This window comes from Hordeum vulgare, chromosome 1H, assembly GCF_904849725.1.
Source record: "Hordeum vulgare subsp. vulgare chromosome 1H, MorexV3_pseudomolecules_assembly, whole genome shotgun sequence".
Classification (NCBI taxonomy): domain Eukaryota; kingdom Viridiplantae; phylum Streptophyta; class Magnoliopsida; order Poales; family Poaceae; genus Hordeum; species Hordeum vulgare.
In genome coordinates, this window is record NC_058518.1 from 359,253,862 (window position 1) to 359,279,464 (window position 25,603).

Sequence of the window (25,603 nt, forward strand, 5' to 3'; positions counted from 1 at the left end):
TGCCATCAAGGGTAACAAGATGGGCTTTTATCGTAGATATGAGATTGTCCATCTACATCATGTCATCTTGCTTAAGGCGTTACTCTGTTCTTTTGGACTTAATACACTAGATGCATGTTGGATAGCGGTCGACGTGTGGAGTAATAGTAGTAGATATAGAAAGTATCGGTCTACTTGTTTTGGACGTGATGCCTATAGATATAATCATTGCCTTAGATAGCATATAGACTTTGCGCGGTTCTATCAATTGCTCGACAGTAATTCGTTCACCCAACGTCTACTTGCTTTCATGAAAGAAGCCACTAGTGAACACTATGGCCCCCGGGTCTATTCACAACTATCGTTTCCACTTTCACTTTTACTTTGCTTTGTTTACTTTGTTGCTTTCAGTTCTCACTTTGCAAACAATCTATAAGGGATTGACAACCGCTTCATAGTGTTGGGTGCAAGCTTTTTGTGTTTGTGCAGGTACTTGTGACTTGACGCAATCCTTTCTCTGGTTCGATACCTTGGTTCTCAAAACTGAGGGAAATACTTGCCGCCGCTGTGCTACATCACCCTTTCCGCTTCGAGGGAACACCAACGCAAGGCTCCAAGGCCACGGGGGAATCCTTTGCATATTTGCCAAGGAAGTCCCTAAAGGCGTAGCCATAGCAGAAGGATTCCTGGCGCCGTACTAGGGAAGGTCTGTTGTCGCAGTAGCAGAAGGATTTCTAGCGCCGTTGCCGGGGAGAATCAAGTCAAGAATAGTCTCTCGTCAACGCGCTGATTTCTGGCGCGGGGAGGAGAGATCAAGTCATCTATCCAAGTAGGTGTCACAAACTCATGTCTTGCATTTACCTTTTTTGCCAGTTGCCTCTCGTTTTCCTCTCCCCCACTTCACATTTGTCATTTTCATTTGCCTTTCTCCTTTGCCGTTTTCATTTGCCTTTTTGCCTTTCTCTTTTGCCGTTTCCTTTTGCCTTTTTACCATTCTATTTTTCCCACTTCACTCGCTTACTTTCTGCTCGTTTGTGCGTGGGATAGTCCATCAATGGCTAGACCCACTACTCCAAACGATACCCCTGAGAACGAAGTTCTCAATTTCAAGCAGAATGAGGAAGAAATTTTAAAGGACGCTTGATACAGGATTTGCAATGCTCAAAGTAGATCTACTCGTAAGCAATCCACTACCGTTCTTCTTCGCAGTTTTTATGTTGGAATCTCTTCTTGGAATAGGTATATCCTTGATACAATCGTCGGCGGGAATTTTTTGGGGAGCCATACTGTTGACTCCTATGGAGCTATCATGAATTTGGTAGGCTCACCCCCGCTCATGGTTAATGGAACTACCTTGACCTTGGAACATGTGATGCAAAGGCTTGACGCTATTGAAAACAAAATTTCCACAATTGAACTTATTGAGGGTTTGGACAGAAAGATCCACAATCAAATTAGTCAGTACGGATCCAAAGTGGGAATGTTCTTGAAAAATTTAAGGGAGAAGGAACCTATAGTTAATGATTCCTCAAGAATTGGCAAACTAGAAGATGTCATAACCAACTTGGGTTCCGCTTTTGCCGCTGTGCAAAATACTCCAAATCTCACTCTCAAAAAGACCGTCAAGTCTGTTTTTGTTCCTAAAGCTAGTGGTGAGTCATCCAATAAAGATGAAGGTCTTAAGATGATAAATGATCACGCTACTTATGGTTTGAGCACCAAAGATGACTATACGTGATTCCATCACCTTTTGCCTAGCTAAGGGCGTTAAACAATAGCGCTTGTTGGGAGGCAACCCAACGAATCTATCCTTTTTCTTTCTGTTTTGTGTTTTCCACACTTTCATAATTTTGTTATGATTATGTTTTTTGTGTTTCTTTTTGCGTTTGTGCCAAGAAAAACCGTTATGATTAGTCTTGGGGATGATTGTTTGGTCATGCTGGAAAAGACAGAAACTTTCTGCTCACGAAAAGATTTTTTTTTTCTGTAAGAGCTTTTGAGTTGATTCTTTTTTCTTCTGATTACTCCACAAATTCTTCAGACTTTAGTAATTTTTCAGAATTTTTAAAGTACCAGAAGTATACGAAGTATACAGATTGCTACAGATTGGTCTGCTGTTAACAGATTCTGTTTTTGTTGAGTTGGTTGCTTATGTTGATGAAACTATGGATAGTATCGGGGGGTATTAGCCATGGAAGATTGAAAATACAGTAACCTAACATCAACATCAGTAGAATTTAAGTTTGCTACAGTACCTAAGGAAGTGGTGGTTTGCTTTCTTATTCTAATGTTATCACGAGTTTATGTTTAAGTTTCGCGTTGTGAAGTTTTCAAGTTTTGGGTGAAGTTCTTATGGACAAAAAGATAAAGAGTGGCAAGAGCTCAAGCTTGGGGATGCCCAAGGCACCCCAAGAGATTCAAGTATGCCATAAAAGCCTAAGCTTGGGGATGCCCCGGGAAGGCATCCCCTCTTTCGTCTTTGATCCATCTGTAACGTTACTTGGGGCTATATTTTTATACACCACATGTTATGTGTTTTGCTTGGAGCGTCTTGTATCGTAGGAGTCTTTTATTTTTGTTGTGTCACAATCATCCTTGCTGCACACCTAGAGAGATAGACATGCACTCACCATGATTTTGTCGAGCTTCACTTATATCCTTTGGTTAGACAATTCAGCTCACATGTGCTTCACTTATATCTTTTGAGCTAGTTGCTTTTGCTCTGTATGCTTCACTTATATCTTTCAGAGCACATCGGTGCGTGGCTTGGTAGTTGATTTATGCTTTTATAGTAGTCTCAAAAAGGGTAGTTATCCAAAGGGATATGAAAACTTCCACCTTCATGTGCATTGAATAGTTAGAGAAGTTTGATTCATCTCAATTAGTTTTCAGTTGTGGTTATGGTAATATTGAAGTTATATTAGTGAGGTGTTGTGGATCTAGAAATACTTGTGTTGAAGTTAGTGATTCTCGTAGCATGCACGTATGGTGAACCGCTATGTGATGAAGTCTGAGCATGATTAGTCTATTGATTGTCATCCTTTGTGTGGCGGTCGGGATCGCGCGATGGTTTATACCTACCAACCCTTCCCCTAGGAGTATGCGTTGAATGCTTTGTTTCGATTACTACTAAAACTTTTGCAACAAGTATATGAGTTCTTCATGACTAATGTTGAGTCCATGGTTTAGATGCACTTTCACCTTCCACCATCACTATCTTCTTTAGTGCCGTGCAACTTTCGCCGGTGCACCAAACCACCATATAGCCTCCCTCAAAACAACCACCATACATACCTACTATGGCTTTTTCAAAGCCATTCTGAGATATATTGCCATGCAGCTACCACCATGACATGTGCCACCACTTCTACATTGCCAATGCATGATCATAAGATAGCTAGCATGATGTTTCCATTGATGTATATGCCATGCTAGATAATTGTCACGGTACACTACCGAAGGCATTCCTTATAGAGTCATCATTTCTCTAAGTTTTGAGTTGTAAGTGTGATGATCATCATTGATGGAGCATTGTCCCATGTGAGTAAATAAAAGAGGCCAGAGATGCCCACCAAAAACAATATATAAAAAAAGAGGACAAAGAGCCCACCAAAAAAAATGAGAGAAAAAGAGAGAAGGGACAGTGCTACTATCTTTCCACACTTGTGCTTATTAAGCACCATGATCTTCATGATTGAGAGTCTCTCGTTTTGTCACCACCATATAGCTAGTGGGAAATTTTCATTATATGACTTGGCTTGTATATTCCAATGATAGGCTTCCTCAAAATTGCCTTAGGTCTTCGGGAGCAAGCAAGTTGGATGCACACCCACTAGTTTTCCTTAAGAACTTTCACTTACTCTTAGCTCTAGTGCATCAATTGTATGGCAATCCCTACTCATTCACGTTGATATCTATTGATGAGCATCTCCATAGCTCATTGATATGCCTAGTCAATGTGACCATCTTCTCCTTGTTTACCTTGCAACCTCCACCACACTCCACACCACTTACAGTGCTAAAACCATGGCTCACGCTCATGTATTGCATGAGAGTTGAAAAGGTTTGAGAAAGTAAAGGTGTGAAAACAATTACTTGGCCAATACCGGGGTTGTGCATGATTTAAATTCGTTGTGCAAGGATGATAGAGCATAGCCAGACTATATGACTTTGTAGGGATAACTTTCTTTTGGCCTTGTTATTTTGAAAGTTCATGATTACCTTACTAGTTTGCTTGAATTATTATTGTTTCCACGTCAATAGCAAACTATTGTTTTGAATCTAATGGATCTAAACATTCACGTCACATAAGAGGAGTTACAAAGGTCATCTATGCTAGGTAGCATGAAAGCATCAAAAATTCATTCTTTATCACTTCCCTACTCGAGGATGAGCATGAGTTAAGCTTGGGGATGCTTGATACGTCTCAAACGTATCTATAATTTTTTATGGTTTCACGCTGTTATCTTGTCAACTTTGGATGTTTTGTTTACCTTTTATATCTTTTTTGGGACTAACTTATTAATCCAGTGCCAAGTGCCAGTTCCTGTTTTTACTGTGTTTTTGACTCTTTTCAGATCTGATTTTGAAACAGAGTCCAAACGGAATAAAATCCCCCAAATATTTTTTTCCAGAATGGAAGAAGATCGGGAGGCTTGAGGGCCATGGCAGGGGCCCATAAGGAGCCCACAAGCCCTGTTGCCGCGGCCGGTGGGGCGGCAACCAGGCTTGTGGCCTCCCTGGCGCTCCCCTGCCCTAGCTCTTTGGCCTATAAATTCCCTAAAAATCCAGATAAAATTAGGGCATCCACGAAAACACTTTTCCGCCGCCGCAAGCTTCCGTTTCCGCGAGATCTCATCTCGAGACCCTTCCCGGTGCCCTGTCGGAGGGGACTTTGGAGTTGGAGGGCTTCTACATCAACATCATCGCCTTTCCAATGACTCGTGAGTAGTCCACTTCGGACCTACGGGTCCGTAGTGAGTAGCTAGATGGCTTCTTCTCTCTCTTGGATCTTCAATACATAGTTCTCCATGATCTTCATGGAGATCTATCCGATGTAATCCTCTTTGGCGGTGTGTTTGTCGAGATCCGATGAATTGTGGATTTGTGATCAGATTATCTATGAATTATATTTGAGTCTTTGTTGATTTCTTATATGCATGATTTGATATCCTTGTAAGTCTCTTCGAGTCTTGTTGTTTGGCCAACTAGATCTATGATTCTTGCAATGGGAGAAGTGCTTGGTTTTGGGTTCATACCATGTGGTGACCTTTCCTAGTGACAGATGGGGCAGCAAGGCACGCATCTTGTTGTTGCCATCAAGGGTAACAAGATGGGCTTTTATCGTAGATATGAGATTTTCCATCTACATCATGTCATCTTGCTTAAGGCGTTACTCTGTTCTTTTGGACTTAATACACTAGATGCATGCTGGATAGCGGTCGATGTGTGGAGTAATAGTAGTAGATGCAGAAAGTATCGGTCTACTTGTTTTGGACGTGATGCCTATAGATATAATCATTGCCTTAGATAACGTCACGACTTTGCGCGGTTCTATCAATTGCTCGACAGTAATTCGTTCACCCACCGTCTACTTGCTTTCATGAGAGAAGCCACTAGTGAAAACTACGGCCCCCGAGTCTATTCACAACTATCGTTTCTATTTTCACTTTTACTTTGCTTTGTTTACTTTGTTGGTTTCAGTTCTCACTTTGCAAACAATCTATAAGGGATTGACAACCCCTTCATAGCGTTGGGTGCAAGCTCTTTGTGTTTGTGCAGGTACTTGTGACTTGACGAGATTCTCCCACTGGATCGATACCTTGGTTCTCAAGCTGAGGGAAATACTTACCGCCGCTGTGCTATATCACCCTTTCCTCTTCAAGGGAACACCAACGCAAGACTCCAAGGCCGCGGGGAGATCCTTTGCATATTTTCCAAGGAAGTCCCTAAAGGCATAGCCATAGCAGCAAGATTCCTGGCGCCGTACTAGGGAAGGTCTGTTGTCGCAGTAGCAGGGCACTGCCTGGAATAGTGCCCTGTTTGTCCACATCCGAAATAGGTGACTTGCGCTGGAAGATTGGTCTTGATTCCACTGTTGTTCGGTGGATTTCTTGCGGGCTTGGTGTTGACTTGCTGTTGAGGCTGGTAGTTCCGGTGAAATGTTGGATACTTGTACTGCTGCTGCTGATAGTTGGGTCTTGTTGGAGCTGACTGCCATGGTTGCGGCTTCGTGTTACTCGGTCCTCCACTACCCTTTAGCTTGCGCTTACGGGTGTCGTCCATAGGACGACGCTTGTCTTCCAACATAAGGGCCTTATTAATAAGATCGCTGAAGGTCCGGCATTCACAAACAACCAGCTGATACTGGAGTGAATGTTGTAGTCCTTCCATAAAGCGTTCCACTATGGCGGCCTCAGTGTTGACGTCCTCAGGCGCATACCTTGACATGAGCTTGAACTTCTGCGAATACTCCTTGACGGATCCACTGCCTTGACTTAAGGCTCGGAATTCCCGCTTCTTAATGGTCATCATTCCTGGAGGAATGTGAGCAGCGCGGAATCCATCTTTGAACACAGACCAAGTGATGACTTGCCCTGCTTGCATGATCTGAAGTCCATCCTACCAAGCTCTGGCCGTGCCACCGAGACAGTGAGAAGGATAGAGAACTTTCTCACGATCATCAGTGCATTTGACCAGCGCGAGGAGGCCTTCGATAGTACAGATCCAGTCATCGGCATCCAATGGTTCAGTCATCTCCGTGAATATGGGTGGCGTAGTTCGCATAAACTCAGAGAGAGTAGACAGACCATTGCCATTCCTGTTCTGCGGCGGGTTGTTCACCAGGGTTTGAGCCAGCTGCTAAATAGCGGCATTGTTGGCTTGACGCTCCTCTCGAAGAGCTTGAAGGAACTGAGCCATAGTCAAGCTTTCAGGAGGAGGCGGTGGCGGTGGAACATCGTCTTGCAGCTCGTGGTGATCTCCAGCTTGAGCTTCCCCTTCGGTTCCCTGCTGCTGACCCGAAGAGATAGAGCCGGGGTTGTCGAAGGTGATGTTGCGAGTTGCATTCACCATCCTGTCAGAGGAGTAGATAGGTCAATTTGTCGAACTGGCTGAAATCATAAGGGATGATGCTCTAGTAAAGAGGGGGTCTGGTGTTGTGCTAGTGTGAAAATTTTAAGCCTATGGTTTTGATAAGTGCTACTGCATTAGATTAATAACAAGCGATGTAGTCGCTCACAAGCTGCCTAAGGCAGATTGCGACTTGCATCCAACATGCTTACACAACATTCGTGGTTCGTACAAACCGATACAAGAACTCCTACGTTCGGGGTACATCCTAATTGCCTACGTTGCTAAGGCTAAGCGGACGACTGTGCGGTCTCATAAGCGGGTTCTGCGGGATCTTTGTCTTCGCCTTCATCTTCATCTTCATTAGTGCTTCCCTTCTTTGAAGGAGTAGGGGAAGGAAGCGGACCATCACGACGTCTCTTGGTTGGCGAGGTAGCGAAGAGTTCGGTGTACTCTTTCGCGGTCAAGCGATGACTCTGAAGAGGAGTGGCCTGAAGCGGTGGTATTCCTCCTCGGAAAGCAAAACCAGGTGGTCCTACGGGTGTTCCTTCCTTCTTCACCTTGCGGTTCTTCATCTTCTTCGTGCAAAGCAGATCCTTGACTTGGTGTAGCTCTTGGTGAATCCTAGTTGGCTCCTTGATCAAAAGGTGCGTTAAGGTGTCGGAGGAGAGACTGAAGTAGGTCTGAAACCTTAGTGGCGTCCCATCCTCGGAAGATGGGTTGAGTGTCCAACTCCCGTCTACCCCATCCTTAACAAAAGGTAGGTGACGAGTAGGTGGCTCGTTAGCCATCTCGGGAAGGATGTCGCGGAGCCGCATGAGCGCCTCTCGTGCTGCAGTCTCCACGGCCAACATCAGATCCTCCATCTGTGGTCCTTCAAAGAACCAGCTAGTCGGGGAGTCATTAGCCTTCACTATCACGTCCACGTGATATTCCTTAGTGTCGGCGTTGACCCAGTGCTCGTGGTAGAGAAACATGGGCGTGCAGAGTACTTGACACTTCTCGAGGCTATCACTCAAAAGCAGAGGAAAGCCCATCTCCAGAAGCATCTCAGGTACGGCGGCCATCTACAAGATGTAGGGGAGAGAGATAGAAAGTTTTTAGTGGGTGCAGAATCTCAGGTTAAGGTCTATGTGCACTAGTCGACTCAGCTATCGTCCATGCTACCTAAGGCTTCCTATAGTCAGGATGGCTCTGCTACCAGCTCTGTGGGGACCCCGACTTATGGGTCGAGATCGCCGTGCTCAGTGATCCTAGAGATCAATGCTCATCGAACACAAATACCGAATAAAAGAGTCTTACATCCAAGTACCGATTATTACAACACATGACCAAATGGTCAAGTTCACAAGGCAGGGCCTAAGGCCAAATCACTCTGATACATCTAGTAGAGGAAATCATAGGGGCTAAGCGGGTGCCCATGCCATCAAGCCTACACCGACAGGCATTTTGACTCGGAAGAGTCCTAGTTCGCAGGGGCGTCTCCGAAGACGTACTCATCTCCAAACTCCGGTCCTTCGATGTCCGATCAATAACATAACGAGTGGCAAGCCAATGAGTACTTTGAATGTACTCGCAAACAGCCCATGATATGAACAATGAAAGTGAAGGATAACAATATCATGCATCTTTGGTGGATTTCATCGGGGTGGAATGATCATGAATATGCATCAAGTTAAAGAATTACTTTTGAAGAACAGGCTACAGATATCAATATATCTGTCGAGGGTTGAGCCATCCGGGCTCACCCTATATGCCAAGTCACCAAACTTGGTCATATCATTACTTCCATAATAACACCTTTTTATCACCACACACACACACACACACACACACACACACACACACACACACACACACACACTTGGTTTATGCGGAAACAACTAGACGTAGTTTAAGCAGGATTACCCAACTGTCCTTGACCATGGACACGGCTATTCGAATAGTTTTACACTCTCCACAGGTAGTACGCTGGACCCACGAGATCCGGGAAACTTCTGTGTCATCCACGACTCGCGGTATATATCATACCTGAGGTAAGTACCCGATCAATGCCTTTCCCCTGACGATACTAGACAAAGAGGTCCACTCGATTGGTACCCAACCCACATGTTGTACGTCTTACGAGCACCAACTCTGGATAGTATCAACCATGCAGGGACCAACGGTGTGCATGGAACTCACAAAAATGGCATAGTCGTCCTACCTGGCACGACCCCATCACGAGAGTGACCACACATCACTCCCGCCAATAGTAATGTGGCTCTTTGCTAGCATCGACCAAAGTAATCAACATAGCGCCGTCCCATAAGGGGTAACGTGGTCGTACTGGTAAGGTTGGGACGGTCGACACATCATAAATCTAATCCCATTTCCGAAACCATACTCACAGAAATACCGGGTGCACCACTTCACCAAAAGTGGCCACCTAACTCATCATCACCCTCGGGCATTAGTGGCACCCGACGAGGTTTTTATAAACTCTTTGATTTATGTCATCAACATGCTCCTGATAATACTACTTCTAACTTTACTTGTCAACATGATATTAGCATGACCCTCAAGGGTTAGGATCAAGCTCAATGCAAGTGCTCCGGGGGAGCCATCGGTAAAATCATATCAAATGATTACCGGCACTTATGATCATATGCAACAGAAATACTTGCTATCTTAACATGCAAAGTAACATATGCTCACTCATGGTCAAAGGGCTGCTTGCCTTGGTCAGCTAGGTATCCGGGGTCTTCGAGGTCTTCCGCTCCGATTCCCTCGTCACACGGATTTTCTATTGTCGATAAAATAATAAATAAGAAATAGCTCACACAGAAACATATCACAAAGTCATTTTAAAAATGTTCTTTATTACTGATAAATCTAAGTTGTCATTTTTAAAAATATTTGCCTTAATTTCTCTTGAAGGAACATTTTTGAAATTAACCAAACAGAAGCAAAACTATTCCAATTTAGTCCTTTTTATTATTGTAAAACAAAATAGTTGTAAAAAATTCATCCAATCATATTATTGAATACTACATATTTTTAGAAGAATAAGAGTGGAAAAATTATATTTTTACACTTGTTAAATGTTTTTATAAAAATCTTAGAAATCAGGTTTTAAAAATAAAAGAAAACGGGCTAAGTTCCTGGCCTGGCTCGTCCTGGAACTGGGCTGGCCCATGGCTAGCCGACAACCTTCCCACGCGCGCGCGCTGTCAGGTTTGAACCTGACGTGCGGGTCCCTGCGGTCAGTGGCTGTGGACAGCGCGGGGGAGGAGGCTGGGCCACCAATAGGTGGGCACACCTGTCGGGGTCGTCTCCTACCTCTGGTCAGAGAGGAGGAGGAGCACGCCGGCGAGGCTGCCGATGCTCTCAAGCCCCAACAAGGACTGGAATGGGTTCGCCTTGATGTTGCCTACCTGCTGGTGGTTGGAACAACGTCGGAGAGGCAGGGGTTCGCCGGCGACGAGGAGGCCGTGGCGGAGGAGTTTCGGGAGGTGGTCGAAGAGGTGGCTAGAGACACGGAAATGCTCGGGCGAGTTGGGGGAAAGCTTCCTGGTGTTGAGGGGGTCAGTTTGGTGGGTCGAGGGGCACATGAGTCGTCGTGTAGCCAGAGATCGACCGGAGCTCCGAGGCGGAGGGGCCTCGGTCAATCTCGAGCATCGGGGCTCTGCTGGTTTGCTGGGGTGGCTAGGGAGGTACTAGTGGTCGTGGTGAAGCTATCTGAGGGGTGCAGGAGCGAGGGGAGGGCTATTTATAGGCCCGCGACGATGAGCCGATTCGGGAGCGCCGGTGACTCACCGTGGCGCGCATGGGGATGCAGAGAGGGGCTGGGGTCGAGACCACGGTCTCAGGACATGGTTTTGGACTGCCAGAACCATCTGCTGTAGAGGGAGAGAGGGAGAAGTCGAGCATCCGTGGCCGTGCAACCTTGGCCGGTTCTGGTGCGCGCGGGCACGCGTCGCACGAGCTCTAGCGCGGGAGAGAAGGGGCCCTCAGGGTTGCTCGATGCAGAGAGGTCATCGGGGAAGAGGTTGGACACCTCGGGGGAGGCTGCAACTGGCCGAGAGCGTCGCCCCCACCTTGGTGGCTTCCTGTAGGGCGCCCAGAGCGCAGTTTTGGCATGCCACGGCATGCTGGTGCGCTCTGAGGCACTTTGGACATGTCTAGCATGTCCTGGCACTGGCTGGGAGTGTGGCTAGCCATTTGAGTCTCGTGGGAGCTTCGGATGGTCAAGGGAGACAAGAAATACTGGTGCTGTCAGCCTTGAATTGAAGCCTAAATTGGAGTTTTTGGCCTTTCCACTTTGAACCAGTGAGGGGCCAGTTGACTGGGTTTAGATACAGATACTGGCCACCTAATCTATAAGTTTTGAGCAAAGGGGTTGGGTTTAGCTGTGGCTAAGGTGGCTTTTCCCTATCTGTCAGAAGGTGCTCGACAGTGGTTTGAGGGGGTTGCACCCCACCACTAGTGCTGCAACTTAACAGGTTTGGGTTTGGTGCTAAAACATGGGGTTTCACCAAGTTTGAGCCCCATTGGACAAGTTTAGCTTTGTAAACTTGAAAACACTTCAATTTGACCAGATCTGTCCCTTCCAAAGAGAGTGTGGGCAAACTAAGTCCCACAAATCCCATTTTTGGTGTAGCACCCTCATTTGAGGTATTAGGCACTCCTGCAAAGTTTCAGCATCATTGGATAAACTTTGCTACGTAGAGTTGCTCTAACTTCAATCTGGACACAAGGGGTTTTAGGGTTATTTGGGGTCCTTAATCACCTTGGATCACGGTGAAACTTTATGTGGACAGAAATGACTTTCAGGGTTTTATTCAAATAATTATAATATAAAATAGGGTTTAAATCTTATGTATGGAAAATATATGTCCTACTGATCATTTCCAAATTTAATCAGATTTTCTAAGGCAGAAAAGTATTTTTCCAAGTAGGAATACCAATTCTCGCCTGAGAAATGGACATGCAATTTAATTAGGAAAATAATTACAAAAAATATTATATTTGTGGTTTTGGAATATAAAGATAAGTTAAAACCAGATCACCAACTTCGAGTAGAAGCACTGCTTGCTATCAAGGGCATGTAGTGCAACTCAAGGTAGGGTTTTACCTTGATCAGAAATAAGTAAAGGTTTTTGGAAATCAGTGTTATGAAATAGGGTTTTTATCATCACATGATCAAACACACAAGCATACAATGACAATCATGGCACTCACAACATTAGTTTTGAAAAAGTTCTAACAAGCTCAGATTTTCACAATACAGATAAGTGGTAGTAAAAACAGGGTGTGACAAGGTTTGATATACATTTTGTCAAAGAAGCCATTGACACTTTCAGGGAAGCCACGGGGCTATGAGTCAACTACAGGAAGTCCACAGCTACGGTCATCTGCGGAAGCGATGTGGATAGGGAGAGAGTTGGTAGCATGTTACAATGCAGACTTACGGAGTTCACGTGTCGATATTTGGGTCTGCATGTGGCTATAAAACAGCTTAAGAGAGCGGACTGGCAGCAAATGTTGGATACTATGAGAAAATTCATTCTGGCTTTGCAAAGAGGTCTCATTCAAAGACCGGGTAGATTGGTGCTTGTGAAATCGGTCATCTTGGCTAGATCGGTGCATCAGCTGATGGTGCTAGACGCCCCTAACTGGGTTTTTGAGGACATTGATACTTGGATGAGATAATTTTTTGGGCGGGTAAGAACAAAACCAGCGGAGGGCAGTGTCTAGTAGCCTGGAACACTATATGCATACATGTCAAGTTCGGAGGTCTAGGAGTGAAGAACTTGAAAATGCAAGCTTTGGCCTTGAGGGTTCGATGGGAATGCCTGAGGAGAGTGGATCTAAACCGATCCTGGAATGGGCTCGCTCTAATGGTTGACAGGGAGGCTCGAGAGGTGTTTGATAGCCTTGTGAATATACAGGTGGGGCGAGGTGATCGAGTTCTCTTTTGGAGAGACAGATGGATTCATGGGTTCACAATTACTCACATTGCGCCATGCATCTTTGCATTGGTTGGCACTAGGGCCATCAATCACAGGACGGTGGAGCAGGCAACTACGGATGATTCTTGGATGTTGGATATTAACGGAGATATTTCCTTCACGGCACAAATCCAACTTGTGCACCTTCAACATGCCATTGCCATGGTGCAGCATGAGACTCACAGACCGGACAACTTCTGGTGGCCATGTAACGGTGTGGAAGGTAAATACTCGGCCAAGGCCACATATAGCAGATTGTGTGAGGGAATAATTAGTGCTCCTGCAGCGACTGCTATTTGGTGAATCTATGCACCCCTCAAACTGAAGATCTTTGCTTGGTTGGCATCTCAACACCGCCTTTGGACTGTTGATCGAAGGGCTCGCCACAGACTACAGGACCATACTTCCGCGTGCTTTACGTGCTTGCAATGTGAGGACCATGTGGAGCGCATCACCATGCAATGCACTTACGCGCGCGAGGTCTGGCATCGATGCCTCGACAAACTACGCCTTCCCACCCAGACACCTTCGGAGTCGGACAGCCTCATTGATTGATGGCTCACTAATAAAAACGAAATACATATCTATGAATAGATGAGGTTTTGATAGTCTTCTCATCTGCACGACTTGAACACTCTGAAAACAGCGTAACACAACGCTAGAGTGTTCAATAGGACGCACCAATAGGTGCAGGCAGTGAGATTAGTGAACCTGATTTTGATGATTTTGAAAGAGATCAAAGAGTGGCAAACGGCACTTGACGGAGTGAAAGCACTGGAACGTTTTGTGAGAGAGTAATCTAGCTAGTGTGTTGGTGTGGATGTGGATGTTCCACTATGTTCGCATCTACTACCTCCGCTCCTAAATATAAGTCTTTTAAGCGATTTCATTAAAGGTCTACATACGGAGCAAAATGATTGAATCTATACTTTAAAGTATGTCTATATACATCCGTATGTAGTCCACTAGTGAAATCTCTACAAAGACTTATATTTAGGAACGGGGGGAGTATTAGTGAAGTCTTGTAACTATTTTTCTCCTTCTATAAAATGCATACTCTCGAAAGAAAAAAAGTCCTTTTGTAAAAAAAAAAAAAAAAAAAAAAAAAGAGGCAGCTGTTTGGGACTTGCAGTACTCGCATTAGTACTCAAGGAAATTGTCTTCTCCCTTCGCAGAATTTTTTTTAATCAACTCATAAGATTATCATCACACTACATATTGGCATGTACATCAATCATCAGCATCATCTGGACTACAGGGGGCAATCATTTTTCACGAAAATGCGAGGCAAATGGTCAAGTTAGGGAGCAGTAAATTCGCAGCGTCAATGCTCGTCTCCATGGTGGTAGACAAAGTGTGGCGGTGACTGCTCACTCCTCATGTGAGTTTGCTCGTGCTGGTACTGATACTGGTACTGGTACTGGCTGCTGGTCATCTCCTCGTGGTGGTAATGCGTCTGTGCGCTCGTCTCCTCCTCATACTGTGAGTGTGAGCTTCTCACATGCTGTTGCTGCTGATGCTCCGATTTGTCGATTCTCACCTCTATGGTGGCCGCCTCTTTCTGATCCTCCTGCTCAAACATATGGAAGATTGGGTGCAGGTAAGCATTTGCCAGGTAGGTCTTGAGGTTCAGGCTCGGCTCCGACGCGTGCTCCATCACGTCCTTCTCCATCGCCTCCTGAAGTTCAGGAAAGCTAACAATGTCTCAGATTCTGCAAACGATCATCCAAGCAAAATCACAGGTGTGATACAGAGGCGACACACTGACCTCTAGAGGGTATTTGCGGAACGCTGGTTCGAACCGACTCTTGCAGTACTTGTGGAACCATAATGTCAGCATTGGAAGGAAGATGAGCAGCGGAGTAGAGTAGGCGGCTTTCATCGTGCTCAGCAGCCCAAAGAGAGTCACATGAGAGATGAGCAAGCTCGCTATGATGCGCGAGTGGACCTGAGGCCAGAATGCCGCCGCGCTTTCGTACTCCTGATTGTACACATTTATGATCTGAAACCAAGAATGAAGGTAGGTCAGTGCACTGGCTTTGACGCAGCAAAGGATAAATAGAGGTCAAAGCAGTGGCCATCAACTCACCTGATGCCTGTAGACAAGGTAAGCGAAGGCAAAGAAGACGATTATGAAAGGAAGGAGAATGGGGGTGACCACCGCGTACACGAGCCCAAGGAGGAAATACAACTGCAGGGATGGAAGGTTTTCTCCGAGCGCAATGCTGCGTGGATCCATCGCCCTCTCCCTGTCCCTCTCGGTTTTCACGATGAACATGTTCTTCAGATGGTATATGACCAGTGGCTTCACCCGAAGAATCTCGTTGGCAATACCGGCCCAGCCATCGACCATTATGTATGTCATGAAGAATGTTGCTTTCATTGGTACCGCTACTCCAATGGTCCTTGGTATTCTGTAAAGAAATAAAAGTAGACGTAGCGGATTGTTACCGTTTTATGACTAGGCATCCAACATTTTTCATCTGTACATTTTGAGAGTGAGTGCTAGTACATTCTAGACATATGAAGCGGCGGCACAGTAATTAACGAAATAAAGACATTTTTTCCGGACAGGGGATAATAATTAATGAAATGAAGACATGGGGAAATAAGTTTGGGTTCATGTATGTTTCCGAAAAGGGGATAGTTAATGAAATGAAGACATGGCAGAAGAATGTTTGAAGAAACTTACTGTGAAGGAGGATCATGAAAAAAGGAATCTAGCTGTTCAAAAGCTGTGCCAGCAATTATGCTTCCAAGAAATACATTCACCAGCATGAAGTAGTAATATTTCGAAGCAGTTCTTCTTTCCAGGGATGACAAAGAGACATAGCCTTCAACTTTTGACATGATCATAAGAACCGTAGGGAGGATATAGAGAAAGAGCTTCAAAGCCAGACCGGGAAGGAAACCCTGTAGGAAGGACTTCACCACTTTTCTGCAAGTTGAAAATAAGTCATGTCAATAAATAAGATACAACGAGGAATCTCAAGAAGCATGATGCACAGACAAAAAACAGAAATCTTACACTTCTATTACTGGCCTCAAGAAAGGCGCGACTTTTTCAATACCCTCGAGATTGGCAAGTGATTGCACAAATGCAATAGGTATCATGTAGAAGAACACCAACGCAAAGACCGCGATTGATATGAGAAACTTGCGTATACTCAGAGAGAAAAAAGGAATAGCAAGATTTTGCCAATAAACGTCACGTGGTTCAGGAGCCCAATTGGTCAGCCATTGTGTGGGATTTTTCGACTGTTGTGTCTGTGCACATACAGCAGCACCCCATCTTGAGTCAAATGTCACAAAAGAAACTGGCATAACGGCTTTTGGATCATTCAAAACTCTCTGACGCTCTGATGCAATCTGAAAATATCGACGTAAACGTAGCCTGTGTTAAAATCATAAGCATAGGTACATGTGCATGGGGTTAAGAAATTCAGCGTGCATGGTAAAATGCGTTTTTTCTCTCAAATAAGGAATCATAACACCAACAAGTTGTAGGCGTACCCTCTTATCAAGTTCACTAATTGTAGCCCGATAGTAGTCGATTTGATCCACTTGTCTACCACAGAAACCAAAGCATCCAGTCTGAAATACCATGAACAAGGTTAGCAGTTTATATGCACATACCCAAAAATAACAAAAGAAATGATTGGGACATTACCCTTCCAGTTGGTCTTTTATCAGGATGCCTTTCAAACTTTAGCTGGTAGTAATCCAGCCAGTTTTGAAGTCTCTCTTTTTGCTTTACAAGTTTAGCATACCGGTTTGCATTGTAAACAGCCTGAAAGAAAATAAATGAGGTAAGTTCTATAATCAACACATTTGTCAGCAAAAATATTTGCGAGCATTTTGTGTAAAAATCAACTAGGATGCGTGAAACATCCTTCCCGATAAGATGCAAGTCGAATGAGGCTCGAGGAATGGTGAGGATAACATACCTGCTGACCAAGATAGTGGTCTGGATGGTTCCTACGGAAGAACTCGTCGACTGTCTCAGACGTCGAGTGGCTTGAAACACGAGGTATGTTTCTAACAATCACCTGGCATTGAAAAAATATATATATTAAATGCTGCAGTAGGACAGCTCTCAACGCATGCAAACTTTGTTAATGTACTTACAGTGAACTGATCAGCACAACGTTTCTGAGAAGCCAGGAAATGTAATCTCATGAATGCCACATTACTGTACTCCTTGTAGAGCATAAAGCACGTCCAAAATGTGAACACATAAGCCATTAAAAGATGAATAAAGAACCTGGAATGAAATGGGATGTCAAGGGTCAAACTGTTACAACCAGAACAATTTGGAGTTTTTAAGAACAAAAGCAATTTGGAATCACAATATAGCAGATGACGACACTGCTCTGAGCTTTATGTGAGGATAAAAAAGAAATGGCAGAATTAGAGTTCATAATTTACAGAAGATTACCTGTTGGATCCCGGGCTAACATTTGATATGGATAGCTTATCAATATCACTAAACATGACATCTTTTCTCAGGTTCAGTAATGTCCCACCAGAGACATTGACTGGAATGAGAACCAGCAAGGCGACGACCATGACCGGCAAAAATATCTTGAGGCTGCCAGTGAGACCAAAGGCAAAAAAAAAAGAGTTAGTGTAGGAAACGCAGGTCTCAAATTGAACCTGTAAGATAGCTACAAAAAAGAAAAATACTCCCTCCGTTTCAAAATATAAGACCTTTTAGAGATTACACTAGGAGACTACATACGAAGCAAAATGAGTGAATCTACATTCTAAAATATGTCTATGTACATCCGTATGTAGTTCATAATGCAATATCTAAAACGTCTTATATTTAGGAACGGAGGGAGTACTACGGCACTATATTGAAGTGCATGAAACACAAAGCAGTAGTCCCATCTCCTACAACAGAATTCCAAATCTTTTCCACGGCAAAAAGGGGAAAAGGTGAAATTTCCCCGAAAGCACCGCCTGAGCAACTAAGGTCAACACTCAACAGAATAATTTTTTGCTTCTTGGATGGCTGTAAAGCATCGCCCACATGCGAGGATAGACGTGGAGAAGCCTTGCCGGATGAAGAAACGCTAATTAGACCGTGGAATTATGCTTTATCGTCTGTCTGCGCATAACAGCATGCCAGCCAAGGTTTACGACGCAGTAGAAGGGACCAGTGGACCAGGTTGTCGATCAATTTTTTACTGTTGAAAACATGGCTGCATTCTCAAGAGGGAAACCTTTGGAATGAAATCCCGTCCAAAGCGGCAAGGAAAGCATCTCCGGTTTGTAAGCGCCGGTGGTTGGGCCCCCCTCCGCCCTCCCCCACATGCTGAATAATCGGTTGGAGCCACACCGAAAAGTTGTGTGTAGTTTAGTGGGAGAGCACCACTACTTAGCTAGGAATATGATACGGGTCGGTGGCGGAGTGTGCTCGATTGCACCAGGCAGGCTGAAGTACTAGCCTAAAAAAGCTGGGTAGGCCCATGCCCTGCTGAAAGAGCGCCCGTGATCGTGCAAAACAATCCAAGGATATCTCGTGGACGGACGGCGCCATTTTCCACGCACAACTGAAAGGGATGGCAGCCACAACGTGTTAAGATCTTTTTTCTTTTATGAATGGTAGTATACGACGTGCTAGGATGACCTCTACTATCGCCAACGTTGTCGCCAGGCACAAGCAACATTTCTCCGGACAATCACGCAAGCCGTCACTCGGAGATCCAGTCAGTTGTGGGCTGAATCGATAAGTCTAGTTATCAAAAGCTTGAGGTTGAGGGTTAAAACCTTTAGGGGGAAAAAATTGTACTACTCCGGTTGAGGAGTACTACAGTGTTTCGTTGGGGAAGAACGCTTGTTTGGGCTTGGGTGCGCAATCTCCGGAGCATGTGAGGATCACATGTTTTTTATGAGAGAACCGAACAAGCATTGTGCTGTGCAACAAAGGAAACAGCTAGCGCTAGCAGCAGCGAGAAGGCAAGGTATAGGCATGCATTATTGACACGCAAACCAACAACTCATCCAGGCAGGCCAAGGTCGCAAGGCCAAAAGCGCTTGTGGCATTAATGGCGATGGCGTATGTCCGCTGCCATTAATTCGGCGAAAAAAGAAAAGATGAACCAAATGCGGCTGTCATACTATCTGGGGATGAGAGCAAAATTGCTGTCGAGGAATTGGGCTCAAGATATGGTAACCGATCGCAGTGACTCCCGATTTGCGGAATTCTGTAGCACTAGTGGTCGAGCAGAGCAGTGGTGGTAGCGGTAGTGGGGGGAGATGGGGATTGTGGTGTACCCGAGCGTGTAGATTCGGAGGTAGACGGCGGAGTCGAGGCCGGCGTGGTGTATGAGCTCGGTCTGGCCCATGCGGAGCGCGCCGGGGACCCAGCTGAGGAACTTGAAGTAGGTGCAGAGGTTGAGGTTGATGACCCTGCGGGCGCCGCGGTGGTCGCCGGCGCCGCGCTTGCCGGCGATGTAGAGCTTGGGGAAGTAGACGCGGTCGTTGATGGGCTGGATGCGGAGCACGGCGAAGAGCAGCAGGAAGACGAAGGCCCCCAGGATGTTGATGAAGGCCGACACCCCGAGGTCCTGCAGCGTCGCCATGGACGTGGGGCGGACGGGCCGCTGGTCGCTGGGTTGTCGTCTGCGCCGCCGCCTAGCAGCAGCCGCGCCGGTGCATGCGCTGCGAGGAAGGAAGGGGGGAGGAGGGAGGCGGGAATTGAGGGCGCGGGGGCGGGGGTGGTGGTGTGACGGAAGGTGGAGTAAATGGAGGGCGGCAGTCAGGCCGGGTTCCTCGGCTGGAATTTTGTGGAACCCACCGCCACCGGGGTGCCACCGCCGCTCTCTATCTCGTCACGGATGCGTAGGCGCTGTCTCTGCTTGGAGTCATGAGTCGGTCTGATTCTGCATTTTTGTGCGAAATACGACAGTGGTTTGGATGAGTGAGGACGCTCTTGATTTCCTTTTCGCAGTGAGAAATTAGGTGTAAACTCGTGACACTAGAAGTAGAAATTCACTATTTTCACCCTTTTGCAAAAGTTAAGCAAGAACTGACCTTGCTTTGATTTCAGCATGCACATTGAGAAACCAAAACGAAAATTTCAGCATGAATCGTGTCACAAAAAAGACAAAAACAAAACAATACTATCCATATCCGTGTCTGCCTTTCTTGTTTCTTGACATGCATTTCAAAATTTGAATTTTTTTACAAATCCTTGGCACATGTGTTTTGAACATTCGTATTTTCGGGAGGGATTTTCTGAAACTGTTAAATATGTTTTGAATAGTGGAAGCATGGGAGCACCTCATATTCTCCCTAGGCTGCCATCCCGCCGTGCTCCGCCCACGCCCGCGTAGGCCGAGTGAAGTTTGCGCGTCTAAAGGTTGGTTCCAGCTTTTACTATCTGCTTGCCTATCTATCTGCCTGACAAAGTTTTTTGTAACGACCTTAAAATGGACAATCACATCACATGCACCATGAATTGGCCACTCACTCCATCGTCGCAGACACGGGCAGACGGGGAGGGAGCCAGGCCGAGGGAAGTATCCAATTATCCAGTTAAGACAGTTTGGCAGGGCATTCGCAGCATGTGAAAGTCTACTCGCCGCAACGCGTGCCATGCCAATGCCAATGCCCATGTGCATACGCACCGGCGCGCCCACGCGCCTCCACCTTTAACATTGCCAACGGATGAACGGAACAACAGCAAGAGGAGGACATACGTAGAGACGGAGGCAAGCGCAAGAAACAAGGGACCGAATGCCTCCCTCGTGCACATGGGAGCTTGGCATTCCCTTCCTTCATTTCAGGTTGACTACTCTGCATATCTTTCTCTGGTTACCATCAACGGTCGCGCCACATGTATACATGCTTGGGTGGAATTATAGAGTAGTGCATAGCTGGGCAGCTACCTTTTTTCTTTGAGGGAAAGCTAGGCAGCTACCTAAACTGTGATGGCGGTTGATTTTTTCTTTTAGAAACACTTGTAACTTTATTCATCTCGGTTAACATCGCCGGTTGAAATGTTGGAATGGTTGGGGCTAGCCCGTTTAGTAAGTCAGATTTTCCTAATAATTCCTAATAATCTTAGAAACTATCATAATTTTTTTATTTTGTGATAAAAAAACTACCAAATCGAGTTGATGACTGTCTCAACCATTTGAAAAGCATTTGTCACATATCTGTCCCGCATGGCAGGTGGACGGTCATCCTAACCACTAACATCACGTGACACAGGGCCGTTAGTCTCGGCGCTCGATCGCACCTGGTCGAAATAGCTCAAACTTGGACGACCAACTCGCCCCTTCCCCATTTCTCACTCTTTATGGAGCTCTGCCCTCTCTAGCCGTAGCCGGTCGCGGTAATGGTGGTGGCGGATCCAAACTCCGGTGGCAAATCGTTTGGCGGCATACCTCTTGAAGTGGCCGGCGGCGACGACCACAACTTGGCTGAGGTCGATAACTGGCTAGACAACATGAGCTTCGCGGCGCAGGAGCCTTCCCAGCCTGAATTTGAACATTCCCAAAAGTTGGCGAGGTTGGTGCCGACTCGACGACCGTTGATGACAAGAAGTGCATCTCGAGGTCGACGCAAGCTTCCTTGTCCCGCGGCGGCGACAAGTACGGCAACTCATTTGTATTTTTAGGTTGTTAATTAGTAGGAATTTTAGGCCCATTTCCCAGCATGTATGATAACACTGGAAATTGTTAAAATTTTAGACATTGTGGTGTAGGAACCTAAAAATGTAATATGTCAGAAAGTGAATATTATGCACGTTGATTTACTTAGAATTCATTCGGTCTGTGCAGTATTTATGACCCAAAGTGGGCAATTTGGTTTCATCTTCAAGCCATAAATTTTGTGGTTAGAAATATGTACTAGGCAGCCATATCATTTATGACTATATTTTCTCCTGTTGAGAGTGAGGGTTGTGGAGCATATGATTATATGTTGTATGTTAGTGATGAGGTGAAAGGAATAGAAGGCCTAGAGAAGATATGTTCCAAATATGATGTGCATCAGACTTTGATCTACTCTCATACTGAAAAGATTTTGAACATAAGAGTTATGAGAGCAGATGAGCCATGTAATGCAGATGAAAATAAAGATAGTTATTTTGCTGAACATTGTATTAACACACAACAAAGTTGCACTAAGGTGGTGGATATAAGCATAGACAGAAAGGAAGAACTTAAGAATAACATTATTCAGATAAAAGCCGACCTTAACCATTTTGAAGGTGACAATGATGTGTCTGAATTTCTTTCAGATGATGGCACCCAGATTAAGGTGGCAACAATGTGGAATTACAGAAGACTCTTCCTCTGAAGATGAAGGTGCAAAACAAGATGCACCAGTGCCATAGAAACTGAACTCATTGAGAAATCCTGATCCAACTAGTAGATCCCACAATGAGGTTAAAAAAACTAGATTGGTTTCCTGAAGTAGATGAAAAATGTTTTTTTGGTGATTATGGCACCAGTGATGAAGAAGATGAGTCTGAAGGAGCCTATAAAATGCCAAGTGGTAGGAAGAGAAGGAATAAAAAATTGAAGGAAACGGTGTGGTTAAATGAAAAACTACGAGACCTAGAAGACTAGTTTTCTAAGGGATTGTGCTTCATCACTGTTTATGAGTTCACAGATGCACTTAGCGATTTTCACATTAGGACTATGAGGAATTTTCAGTATCGCAGAAATGCCCCAGATAGGATTATTGTTTGATTCTCAGAAAGAGCCCAGGCATGTGATTTTTATATCACTTCCTCTAAGCTAGCTCATGAAAAAACTTTCTGCATCAAGAAGTGTGATATGGTGCACACTTGTGGAGCATGTGCAGAGACCACAAAGGTTACTACAAAGTGGTTGTCTAGGTGAGTGCAGGAAGCATTGAGAGAAGACATTAGATCTCCTGTGGATGCATTAATTAAAAAGATAAATACTTCAGTGGATGTGTCAACGAGTGTGGCAAATAGGGCAAGGAGGAGGGTTATTGATGTGGTGCAAGGCGATCACAAGCAACAGTACTTAAGTCTCAAGGATTATCTTCAAGTACTTCTTGATACAAACCCTGAAAGTAGGTGTATAACTACAACATTTGATGACCTAGAAAACCCATCACCTACTCCTAGATTCAAGTACATGTTCTACTTTTTGCCTATTTCAATGAAGGTTTTTTAAATGGTTGCAGACCATATATAGGTATATTTGTTGTGAATTCTCAGTCATATTTGTTATGTTCTGATTTTTTGGCCCTATTTGTTCTGAAGCTAAAGTGTGACTGAATGAAGGTCTTGATGAATGCTTCATCGAGTTAACCATTGTACATCAAATCCTTGCAACCAAACGAAGGGATGGCAGCAACAACATCTATCCCATAGCTATTGGTTGAGTTGACAAGGAACATACTCATAGTTGGACTTGGTTTCTAACTCGGTTGAGATGTTGCATTGGTAGTGGCAACAAATTTGGAACATACACCATAATATGTGAAAAGCAAAAGGTTAGCAAGTATAGCATTGATCATTTTTTTGTTTTAGTAGTTCCTGGAGTTATTTCAGTACTTTCATGTGTAGTACTAAGTTGTGAATGTTGACGAGGTCCTGTACCCAGGGTGACTGACGTGGTATTTCTCGGACACATGCCATGGGGTGGCTTAACTCGTGGTTTGGGGCCAATGGGCGCCGGCGGCGTCTGGGAACGGGTGTAGGCGTGAAACACATGACGCCGGTTTACCCAGGTTTAGGGCCCTCCGATGAGGTAAAACCCCTACTCCTGCCTATGTGACTATATGAGAATCACAATACAAAGGTTGCTCCTTGAGCTATTCGTGAGGAGGTGATGGCCTCTGATCGTTCGTCTCATCTTGTCTTCATACGATGGTATGGCTGGATGGGATGGGAGCCGACCGGTCGAACTTCTGCAGGCGGCCCGGCATGGGTCGCCCAAATGAGCCGGCTTGCCGGCCAGCCAGGTTCGCATTGGCCGAGTAGGCCGGCTATTGCCAGCCGGCCAGGTTCGCACTGGCCGAATAGGCCAACCACTGCCAACCGGCTAGGCACTTGGCTGAGTAGGCCAGCTATCGCGAGCAGGCCGGGGGGGGCAGGCGGCCCCCAAATGTCTTGGAGACGGCTAATCTCCGCTCTTGGTATACCCAGGGGTTGTTGGAAATATGCCCTAGAGGCAATAATAAATTGGTTATTATTATATTTCCTTGTTCATAATAATCGTTTATTATCCATGCTAGAATTGTATTGATTGGAAACTCAAATACATGTGTGGATACATAGACAACACACTGTCCCTAGTGAGCCTCTAGTTGACTAGCTCGTTGATCAAAGATGGTCAAGGTTTCCTGGCCATAGACAAGTGTTATCACTTGATAACGGGATCACATCATTAGGAGAATACTGTGATGGACAAGATCCAAACTATAAACGTAGCATATGATCGTGTCAGTTTGCTGCTACTGTTTTCTGCATGTCAATGTATGTGTTCCATGACCATGAGATCATGCAACTCCCGGACACCAGAGGAATACCTTGTGTGTATCAAATGCCGCAACGTTACTGGCTGACTATAAAGGTGCTCTACATGTATCTCCGAAGCTGTCCGTTGGATTGCCATGGATCAAGATCGGGATTTGTCACTCCGTGTGACGAAGAGGTATCTCGGGGCCCACTCAGTAATACAACATCACAAACAAGCCTTGCAAGCAATGTGACTAAAGAGTTAGCCACAGAATCTTATATTACAGAACGAGTAAAGAGACTTGCCGGTAACGAGATTGAACTAGGTATAGAGATACCGACGATCGAATCTTGGGCAAGTAACATACCGAAGGACAAAGGGAACTACATATGGGATTAACTGAATCCTTGACATAAAGGTTCAACCGATAAAGATCTTCGTAGAATATGTAGGATCCAATATGGACGTCTAGGTCCAGCTATTGGATATTGACCGGAGAGTGTCTCGGTCATGTCTACATAGTTCTCGAACCCGCACGGTCTGCACACTTAAGGTTCGATGACATTTCGGTATAGTTGTGTTATGGGTGTTGGTGAGCGAAGGTTGTTCGGAGTCCCGGATGAGTTCCTGGACGTCACGAGGAGCTTCAAAATGGTCCAGAGGTAAAGATTGATATATAGGAAAGTTGCATTTGGCTTCCAGAAAGTTTTCGGGCATTACCGGTAATGTACCGGGAGTGACGAATGGGTTCCAGGGTTTTACCTGGAGGGGCCACTCAACCGGGAGAGAACCTAACAGGCTTAAAGGTGGTGAACCAGCCCTTAGTGGGCTGGTGTGGCCAGCCCAATAGGGCCTATTTCGGCCAAGGAACAAATAAGGGGAAAAGGGGAAAAAGGGGAAGGAAAAGAAAAGGTGGAATCCTACTAGGAGTAGGATTGGAGGTGGACTCCTCCACCCCCTCTCCACTTCGGCCGAACCCTATTAGGGTTTTTGGGGTGCCTCCTCCCCTCCCTCCCTCCTATATATACTAGAGGGTAGAGAGGCTTTTTGTACTTCAAGCAAAGGCGCAACCCTCTCTCCCTCTAGATTGTTTACTCCTCTAGA

At 45.3% G+C, this 25,603-nt stretch overlaps 1 protein-coding gene and 1 pseudogene across 1 annotated transcript; one reads left to right on the plus strand and one right to left on the minus strand.

Moving 5' to 3' along the window:
• Positions 1 to 14,187: 14,187 nt before the first annotated feature.
• Positions 14,188 to 19,798, minus strand: LOC123436852 (CSC1-like protein At1g32090). The gene is made up of 11 exons (XM_045115664.1): positions 19,326 to 19,798; positions 17,482 to 17,634; positions 17,172 to 17,307; positions 16,991 to 17,092; positions 16,714 to 16,833; positions 16,557 to 16,637; positions 16,072 to 16,412; positions 15,736 to 15,981; positions 15,133 to 15,457; positions 14,812 to 15,045; positions 14,188 to 14,721 (listed from the first exon to the last, which is right to left on the minus strand). Exons 1-11 carry the CDS (start codon positions 19,631 to 19,633, stop codon positions 14,368 to 14,370), a joined length of 2,400 nt encoding a protein of 799 aa, XP_044971599.1. The 5' UTR covers positions 19,634 to 19,798; the 3' UTR covers positions 14,188 to 14,367.
• A 1,595-nt stretch (positions 19,799 to 21,393) lies between these two features.
• LOC123399214 lies at positions 21,394 to 23,738 on the plus strand (annotated as a pseudogene).
• The last annotated feature ends 1,865 nt before the right edge of the window (positions 23,739 to 25,603 follow it).